We start from the raw sequence: 10,423 nt of genomic DNA on the forward strand, positions 1-10,423 counted from the left end.
GAGCCTCCTATCAGTCTGGCCATTATTGGGCTTATTTATTTGTTTTGTTTTTATTGTTTTTCGGTATCTGCAATTGTGCTGTTGATGTGTTCCATCGTTTTAACCACTTTCAACATGGCATTCTTAAACTTTTATTAATTCATTATCAAATTGATCGGTGGACATCGGCAGGCTCTAAAAACAGAAGTCTGCCTGTCTGTCTGTCTGTCTGTCTGTCTGTCTGTCTGTCTGTCTGTCTGTCTGTCTGTCTGTCTGTCTGTCTGTCTGTCTGTCTGTCTGTCTGTCTGTCTGTCTGTCTGTCTGTCTGTCTGTGGCCTGGTAGCCACATTGGATCACTAACATGGGTGCCTGTATGTGTCACATACACTCATATAAGTGTAAGTATAGTCAACTCTTTGTTGCTGACACAAACCCAGCATGCTTTCAGAGTAAGAATGATTCACTGATTCATCGCAGAGATACTGCAGTACCATACCAGCTCCATCGGTCTCTTCTATGAAAATGTTGGATGACACTGATTGATTGAGCCACCATGGAATCATTGATAGCTAAATGACCGGATGCTTTATATATGAGGAAGTAGTTAATCTTTAATCGCTATCTCCAGAGTCGCAAAAAAAGAAAAATCTCCCTTTTGTCTGCTGTGGGTGGTCCGCACTGTTTGTTTTGGTGTGGTGTGTGTGTGTGTGTGTGTGTGTGTGTGTGTGTGTGTGAGTGAGTGACTTGGACAATGATAGCCACTGTGACAGTCCAGCCAGGCACAAAAGCCATCTTTGAGGCCAGAGCTGGAGTGGCACTGCCCACAGGCTCCAGGCTGCCGGAGGGGCAGAAAGGGAGCATTGACACTGGCCATTCACACTGCTGTTCTCTCCACCTCTTATAGCCACATGGCCACCAGTTGATTATCTTATTTACATGTCACCAGGAAGAAGTGGGATTTATTCTGCCGGGGCCAAATTCTTATTTGGTCTGATGTGATTTAGATCATGAGACCGACGCTGGTCATTAAATGGAGCCATTTAGGACTGGGGATGTTTTTTTTCCCTCATAAAAGTATTGCACAAATCAGTGACCACCAACAGCTCCAGTTGTCGTCATTCTTGCGTACAAGTGATGAAACTGACTTCATTAATAACACATTTGATGTGTTATTTTCTCAACAGCTGGTCGTTTGGGGTGCTGATGTGGGAGATCTTCACCCTGGGGGGCTCCCCCTACCCTGGCATCCCTGTGGAAGAGCTCTTCAAGCTGCTCAAAGAGGGACATCGCATGGACAAGCCTGGCAACTGCACCAATGAACTGTAAGGGACCCTATTTCCACCCCTCACATAGAAGTGGTTGGTTTTGCTAGACATATTGCCAGGAACGTGTGTGGTGTCATTAATACTTTTTGGTTACATACATTCCAGTATGATGCAGTTACATGCATACCATATTCACAAGGCCCCCCTTGGAACCCCTTTTTGACTATAAGGCAACAGAACCGGGGTTGAACAGGTTCTGTTATTTTTTTTCCGCCTAATATTGACCCGTTCAGAGCGTTTCCACTGAAAATGAATTGGTTCGGAACCCTAAAAGTTGGTTCGGAACTGGTTCCAAGAAGAATCTAGAACGGAACCAGTTCTAGAATGTTATTTTGGTGGAAAAGGGTCCTATTTGGAAACACCAGTACTCGCTGTGCTATCAATCAGACCAGAGCCAGTCTCCATTACATCTATAACCACTGTCCACTCTCTTTAGGCCCTTTGCACAGCTGCCTCTGACTGCTATCAATGTCCTCATTCAACAACAGGGCCTCGCCGGTCAGTACAGCAGACAATGGCACGGCTCGCTCCTGTAAACACTGGAGAGACACAGTGGACGACTGGACGCAGACAGCCCTAGTGTTGCACAGGGCTGTCACGGTTATGGCATTTTACATGACGATTAACAGTCACACAACTAATTGCGATTTATTATATGAATAAAAATGACATTTCTGTTTGCATTATAGGCAAATATATCGTTAGCGCGAGCTCGAATTAATGTTTTATTAAGCTCAGAACATCATATTTTATCCTATAATGAGCCCTAAAGTCACTAAAGACTGTGTGTGGGCCAAATTCACAACGGCGTTTACGATGATAACATGACGTGAAGCTAGCGGAAAGGCACATTCATTTGGAATTCATGGAAATGGCCTCACGTAGGTTGGTCGGAAACTCCGTCAAATCCTACGGGACGTCTTTAGGTGGCGGAGACATTTGCGGAAGCATACACATGCGTATAGATTTATTCAGAAGGCTTTAGTCTTCATGCTGAATCAATAAATTGTTCCCAAATCTCAGATAAAATATGTAGGCATGTGTCCCCAACATATTGGTCGATCAGCACAAAATAAATGATAGCCTATATAATAAAAGCTGAGTGCACTTGTATGCCTAAATGCATGCATTTCCCATACAGAAACTGCCCCTGCAAGCCCGACACCTTTTAATTTATTTATTAGGATATTACTATAGCATGCGCGATTGCGCTTCTCACTTGACAGCTTTCTAGCAACGAGTTGTGAGCTTGTAGATCGGCTCTCGCGCATGTTAAAAAACAAACTCACAATTATAATAAGAACATATATAGGCTTATCTGCATTCTGCACTGTACGAATCCAACATTGTTTAGTGTAGTAATGCCTGCAGTAGGTGGCAGGCCTATTGAAATTGTTTTGTTACGGAGCTCCTTGAGTCAGTTGACTGTCGGTCGGTGTGTGTGTGTGTGTGTGTGTGTGTGTGTGTGTGTGTGTGTGTGCAGGGTGTGTGCTGTGTGTGTGTGTGTGTGTGTGGGGGGGGGGGGGGGGGCAGACGGCATTCACATTGGATCCGATTCACATTGGAAAATGAATAGGGCTATATAGCCCTATATAAAAAATAGAAGACCACATTAGCCTAATGAATGGCATCAGCGTGTTTGAAAGTCGGCCAGTCATATCATAGTTTTAAGCCAGCTCACCTCCACTCGCGCTTCACAAACATGACGGACAGACTTTATAATAATGTATATTGATATTGATCACATGCATGGATGCCACACACAGAATAGTTTAACTCACTGGATAAACTCACTGGATTATAATTTCTTCAGACAAGAGGATCCCACTCCCAGGCCTCTCGTAGGCCTATAATTATTCACTTATGAATGTATAGGCTACTGTTCTTTATCGCGCCAACAGTGTCGAGGGCCCATGCCCCCCTCCCTCCCTCTCTCTCTCTCTCTAGCTCTCTCTCAAAAGACGACTTTTGCATTGACATATATCCGATATTTTAAATATCGGATATGTTTTACCTCTGCAAAGGTGTGAGTGAGCACCCGCCTTGGTCCCGAAATTAATTCAATAAATTATAATTATATTGCTTCAGCGGAGCACGCAATCTGGAAATCTTTTAATTTCATTTGGTGTCCTTTGATGGATTGATGTCAGTTTGTACATATATAGTAGCCTACAGTGGTAATATACAATGGTGCAAAAACGACATAACATAAAAGCCCTACCTGTCCTGCTCCTACATGTGTAGAATTATTAAATTAATAGAGTGCGGGCTATATTCATAGCAGTGACCGCGGCTTTGATTTCTTTCCAGCAATCATTTTTATTGTAATTTGTGAAGCCGCTGCCCGCTATATAGTCTGCGGCTGCAAAGCCTTTTTTTCTTTTTTTGACAGACCAAACTGCTGTCTGCTGAGTCATGCTTGAAGCCTTTTATGGTGCGATATGGGGCGTGGATCTATGCAGGTCGGGTGCTTTTCCGATCACTTTGCACCCGCTGCACCTGCACCTGCGATACGCCTGCGTACCTGTGGTACACACCGCTCTCTGAATAACACGTCATCTCAACGTAGCTTGATCGGACGGATAAATACGTTATCTGTTTCCGCCACAGTGTAACGGTGGCGTATTTCTTTTTAATGAATCAGGCCCTGTGTGTGCACGTGCACGTAAACAGAGGATTTGGTGTTTCTGCCATGGATGCCAGCGGTGGCTAGCGACGGAGGCTAAAATTAGGTAACAAATATTTTTTCAAACTGGATTAAAAAGGCATGATTGCAAATCGAGACGTTCCAGTCGCACTAACTGAGGGAAATTGTGCTTGACGGAGCCAGGATGCTTTGGGCTCACCTGGGTGCAGAGAGGCATAAATCACCACAGTCGTGTCTGACAGGCAATATTTGAAACTCAAAGTGAGCGAGTTGAGCACAAGTGGTAGCTGGCATGGCTTCTCTCTCTGTGTGTGAGTGTGTGTGCGTGCGTGTGCGCGTTGTGTCCACAGGGTCGACTTATTAGCCTGCAGACCCCCCATTTGAAAAGATATGTGAGGGACCACCCCATAAGAGGAGATGTTTATGGCTCAACTTATGATTCTCAACTCGTTTCATTTCAAGGACCGCCAGTTTGACATGCATTAGTCTACGGACCCACCTTTAATGACGTTTCTATCTCTGGGACCCCAATTTATATTCTAAAATGAAAGTTAATGTAACTCTGAGAGTGTACAAATGGAACCAAATGGACCCGTTATGGACCCTTCTGTACGTAACAGGAATGAAAACGGATGCTTAGTTGACTGGGGTCCATCAGGGTTCCATACTAGATCCTCACTCTATACACCAAGTCTAAAAACCTCTCTCTCTCTCTCTCTCTCTCTCTCTCTCTCTCCCCTGCCTCTCCATCGCTCTCTGTCTCTGCAGGTACATGATGATGAAAGACTGTTGGCACGCCATCTCGTCCCACAGACCAACGTTCAAGCAGCTAGTGGAGGACCTGGATCGGATCCTAACCCTCAACACCGCGGAGGTGAGTGCACGCCAGAGTTGCATATAGCTTCCACTGTCCTGTCCTGTCCTGTCCTATCTCCCTCCAGCCTAAGACAGGCATTCTCTAACTTCTTTCGGCCCAGGTACCCCCCTTGGAGGGGATACATTTTCCCCCCTCACCTTCGCGACACTGATGTACTTACAACCTTACATTTAGAGATGCCATTGGAACTATTTGTATTCAAACTTTTCAATCGATGTCACAACGCGCTACCACATTTTCACTTTTATTTAAGACGCTATCTTAGAATAGATGTAGACCTATTTGCATTCTGTGATGCATTAACAAGCATCAACGAGCAACAGCTGGTCACAGACACGCAGCCTCTGCAGTGCTCTAACTGTAAGTGACTGCGAGTCTGTTTCATTTCTATCCAAAATTAATATGATGGAATATGACTAAGGATTACTGTGATTATGGTAAACTCACATATCACACATACCTTAATTCACTAGCAAAAATATGTATATATTTTGGGGACCCCCTGGCTATGGGTTCCCCACTTTGGGAACCGCGGCCCTAAGACCTGAAATATCATTCTGGACGTATGGAAGGCACAAAACTGAAAACCGCGAAAACCATGACAAGATTGTCCATTCCTACACGTCACAACAAACGTCTCCTGTCCAGTCTTCATCACACACCTGACAGGGTGAGCCCAGGTTTCAGCTTAGTAGTTGCTAAACTTCTGAGGCGGCCTTGCTGACATGCGACCCCTATGGTGATCAGAAAATGGTCGCCAGATTTGATGCAGGCTGCCACAGCTGACGAAGGTACCCAATCATCACAGCCATGCTTCGCTCCCCTTAATGGCCAGCGTTTCTTTCCATTCCCTCCCCCCCCCCCCCCTGTCGTGTGCGATATCCGCGCGCAGGGGATGAAGAGAGGCCGTGGATGGAAATCTGTCAGGACTCGTCTGCTCCCGGAGCGGGACTTCGTGTATTTATGCCAAAGAAAGAAAAAAGGGGCCCAACTTTGAGTTTGAACTTTTGAAATGTAATAAAGCACTTTCTTTAAAAAAAAAAATCCCCCTCTCCCCTTGTCTTTCTTTTTGCCTTCCCCTCTGCCCCAAACCGCTGGCAGATGTGGAGGTCTTTAGTAATGTGAGCCTCCTTGTGTTGAGCTGGGAAAATGGGAGCCAGCACTCATTTTCTCGAAAAGGCCCAAGAACTCTTCCTCCTCCTCACAACTAGTCCCAATAACTGCCGTGCAAGTCAAGGGGGTGAACAATGGGGCCCGAGATGAAAAGACCAAAAACAACCACTGAATGCTGGACCAATTCAAAAATTAATAGCAGGCATTTCTTGAGGGTTTTCATCTTTCCTCTGGTTTTTCGGGGAGGGCTCCATCCGAGTACTGCCAGATTCCTGGTCTATTTATTCAGTCACTTGCTTAAAAAAAAAAAGGGGAAAAAAAGAATCCATTCATCCTAGGGTTGCTGGCACTCTTGAGGTCCAATTTCGGTTGCCATGTTTGTTTGGTCTGCAGCGGAGAATGACATGAACCCGGAGCTGAGAGAGCCAGGGTGACATGTCTCTTCCCTTGTCTCTAGCTGCTCTCAGCCACTGTTGCCATGCCTTTCCCCCCGCCCCCCATCCCCTCCCACCCCTCACTGGTGCGAGTAGGAAAACAGGGAAGCCAGGCCACTCCCTCCACCCTGTACACACTTTGTAGTGGACGGAGTGGGTTCAACCCTGACTATACGGAACGCACAGCCCCCGAGACCTGGCCAATTCACCCTTTGTCAAGTCCCTCCCGTGGTTGTGCCCGTGCGTTGGACAAAAATATTTTCTCTCCATCTGCTACCATTGAAATAACGTGTTTTTCAGTTGCTTCGTATTGATATTCTGCACATTCAATTCTTATTTTAAACGTAATGTCAGTAAAAAAAGGAACATCACAAGTGCAGCATGGTGACTGGGCATATCATGATTGTTTGTTTTTAGTTCTAGTTTTTTTTCCCCAAAAAATTTGAAAGAGCCTGCTGGTTAGTCAGTCAGGGACAAAATCAGAAGGCTGACAAATGGTGTATTAACTATTATCCCTGCAAAATATTTTCATATGGTATCCGATGTAGGTTTATTATTCTGTCCCGTGCTGGCCCCGGCACTTCATAAATCCGTCTGGGGTGATTTGGTACGGTTTACGTAAATAACGATGATGGAAGGTGATACTGCTCTCCTCTTTGTCTAGCTCTCTCCCCGTTCACTGGAAAGTCCCTGTCAGTGGTGGAAAAAGTACTCAAATGTTTTACTTTAAGTAAAATTATAAATATTGCAATGTTGATGTAGATCGGCTATTTTCAAATGGTCCGAAATGTATATGGGACTGAAGTGGTTTACGGTATTTTCTAAAATCGCCAAAGTAACTAGTAACTACATATTTAAGCATGGTTCTGTGATGTAGTGGAGTAGAAGTAAAAGTACAGAAAATTGGAAATACTCGAGTAAAGTATAAATATTTACCAGCTCAGTGGACTTGTGGTTAGAGTGTCCGACCCTGAAACTGGGAGGTCGGGGTTCCATCCCCGGCCGGGTCATACCAAAGACTACCTGCTTGACACTCAGCATCAATGGGTTAGATCGGGGGTCAAATCAACTAATCAAATTATTCCCGAGCGCGGCACGGCTGCAGCTCACTGCTCCTTGGCGGCGACTCACCGCTCCAAGAGATGGGTCAAATTTACCACCTTTAGAGTTTATGCTATGAGTGTAAGTTATCTCATCCAAGTGTGTGTGCGTGTGTGTGTGTGTGTAGGAGTATCTGGACCTGTGCGCCCCAGCTGAGCAGTATTCCCCCAGCTTCCCCGACACTCGTAGCTCTTGCTCCTCTGGTGACGACTCTGTGTTTTCCCATGACCCGCTACCGGACGAGCCCTGCCTCCCCAAGTACCAGCACATCAACGGCGGTGTCAAAACATGAGGCCCTTCAAACCTCCTCCTCGGGCCCGGGCCTCCACCACCACCCTCAGCCCCCCGCCCCCCCAAGCCCAAACTTCTGCCTCCGAAACTCCAACGTGATCTGGCCCATCCCTCATCACAAACACACACGTGTATGCGTAACTGCACGCAGGCGCACACACACACACACACACACACACTTCCACACTTCCACGGTACCCCCCTCCTCCCTACAACTTCCTGCCCTCCCCCCCCCCCCCCCCCCCCATCAACCCCGCTGGTTCCCAATGGACAAATGAACCTGTACGGGAGTGGGCTGGCGGGAGCGCTGCTGTCACACATGCACGCACGCACACACACACACATTCAAATGTTCACACACGTTTAAGGAGAGGGCAGGGACCTTGCAAGACTTCTTCCTTTACTGACTGAATGAATGGATGGATGGATGATTCCAGGTGTAGCTCTCTTCGCGCCATTGTTTTGTTGTTGTTTGTTTTTGTGTTTTTTTTGTCATTTTGCGTTCTCGCGTTGTTCTTGTTTTGGAGAAATACGTGACGTGATTCCATTCCGTTGGCTGGCCGGCATTCCGAGACTTTTGTTGATTGTCGGTCGATCCCAGAGGGATGTTGATCCCAGAGGAATGTAATATGGACCATTCTGAACTTAAAACAAGGGACTGCAAGAGGATGACGCAATAGGAAAACCTAACAAACCAGAGAACAGGAGAAGAAGAGTGCAATATACAGACACTGCCTCTCGTTTATTTTGTTATACGGTCGCATTTATTTTCACGTGCTCTTCTCGAAAAAGTCTGTGCAGTTATTATATGGAGAAAGAAAAAGAAAAAAAAACGATACACAGTATAATGTATAGTGCTGGGTATATTTGTAAATATATTCAAATATGTATAAATATATATTATATATTTACAGTGAATTATTTTTTGTATGGACACAGAATAACCCCATCCACCTCCTCACCCTTCCCCAACACCCCTTCCCTTCGAGTTTGAGACGGGTGTGCTTCAAATGTTGGTTGACGCACGCACGCACGCACGCGCACACACACACACACACACACACACACACACACACACACACACACACACACACACACACACACACACACACACACACATTCCAAAACACACCTGTCTTGCTCTCACTCAGTAACACACAGTTGAGTATTGGCTTTCAGGGACAGAGGTAGCATGTTAATTTATTGACTTAAAAGGTTTTTTTTTTTTTAATGAATCAAAAAGAGAGAAAAAAAGAATAAAAACAGTACAGATGAAATGATGATATTAATAATAATGATGCTGATAATAAATAATCCATTAAGTTTATGGTAATTTAAGATGATCTTTCAGCAGTAACAGAAAAAAGCTATTTTTAGTGGGTTTGAAAGATCCTGGTTTTGTAAGTTTTATATATGAATGTGAATACTTAAGTTAAATTTTAAATACTGTACATTTTATAGCCAGCTAATCCCTTTCGTATGTAGATGATGCCGTTTCTATCCAGTAATTTTTACTCTTTCTTAGGTTTGCATTAGGAAATGAGATGATTTCTGGATATTTATATATGATTGAAAGATTGAAATACCCAATAGCAATCTGTTCCTTTGAGTAGACTAAATATAGATTCCAAACTTATTTGACAGAATTGAAAGCTGAACAACAAAAAAGTATTACATCATTCAAGTGTTTTTCTTTTTTTCTACTGGACCAACTTTCAAGATGTTCTTTGCAAGTGTTCTTTCACACATTTGCGAAATAAACGGAGAAAAAAATCTTAATGTGCTAATATCTGGCTTTGTGTCTGTCCTAATCATTGCCTAGTCCTAGTCCCTAATACACAGAAAGTCTTCATGCAATAACAGTGTTTTACTCAGCAAGACCCTTCCTACTCTCTCCCTGCCTGGCCCCTCCGCTTCCTACTCTCCCCCTGCTCTCCTCCTACCTGACCCCTACTCTCCTGCTACCTGACCCCTACTCTCCTCCTACCTGACCCCTACTCTCCTGCTACCTGACCCCTAATCTCCTCCTACCTACCTGCTCCTACTCTAGGTGTTGGTGATTTGAACCAGCACCTCCTACTAGGAGTATGTCGGTTTTGAACCAGCATACTTGTACTAGGTATTCTATGGATATCATCTGATTTATCCACTGGGCCACTCCTACTCTAGGTGTCAGTGATTTGAACCATCACCGCCTACTAGGAGTATGTCGGGTTTGAACCGGATTTTTTTCAAATCCTCAAAAATGATGAAAAACGGAGTGCTATAGTATGCCGTACGATATGGGCTATAGCCCATGGTCCAAAATGATGAGAAACGAGGATAACTTTTTTTTTCAAAATTTCAAAAAACATGGGCTATAACCCATCGTTTTTTCCGCAATTTCCGCAATTTTTCAAAAAATTCAAAAAATAATGTGTATAAACAAACGTTTTTTCCGCAATTTTCCACAATTCCTTCGTAAAACTCCGCAATTTTTCCGCAACTTGCTAATGTTTCTCATCCTCCGCAACACTAAATTTTTCCGGTAAATACAACACATTTAGCAGGGCACTGCAGGGAGTTGAACCCCTGTTCCGGTAAACCAGAAGTACGACACCAGTGCCTTAGCTTTTGTGTATTCAACTATTTGGGTAACATGTGAGCTTTATCCTCT

General features: G+C 44.6%; 1 protein-coding gene across 8 annotated transcripts in view; it reads left to right on the forward strand.

Moving 5' to 3' along the window:
- fgfr2 (fibroblast growth factor receptor 2) overlaps positions 1-9,556 on the forward strand; it is a 66,832-nt gene extending 57,276 nt beyond the window's left edge. For all 8 annotated transcript variants that reach the window (XM_080782344.1, XM_080782345.1, XM_080782341.1 and 5 more), the window contains 3 exons: positions 1,164-1,301; positions 4,720-4,825; positions 7,604-9,556. In XM_080782344.1, the coding sequence (XP_080638470.1) occupies positions 1,164-1,301; positions 4,720-4,825; positions 7,604-7,768 (409 nt within the window). In that variant the 3' untranslated portion in view covers positions 7,769-9,556. The remainder of the gene's footprint in view (positions 1-1,163; positions 1,302-4,719; positions 4,826-7,603) is intronic.
- The last annotated feature ends 867 nt before the right edge of the window (positions 9,557-10,423 follow it).

The sequence above is a fragment of the Protomyctophum bolini genome (genome assembly GCF_963924005.1).
Source record: "Protomyctophum bolini genome assembly, chromosome: 14".
NCBI lineage: Eukaryota > Metazoa > Chordata > Actinopteri > Myctophiformes > Myctophidae > Protomyctophum > Protomyctophum bolini.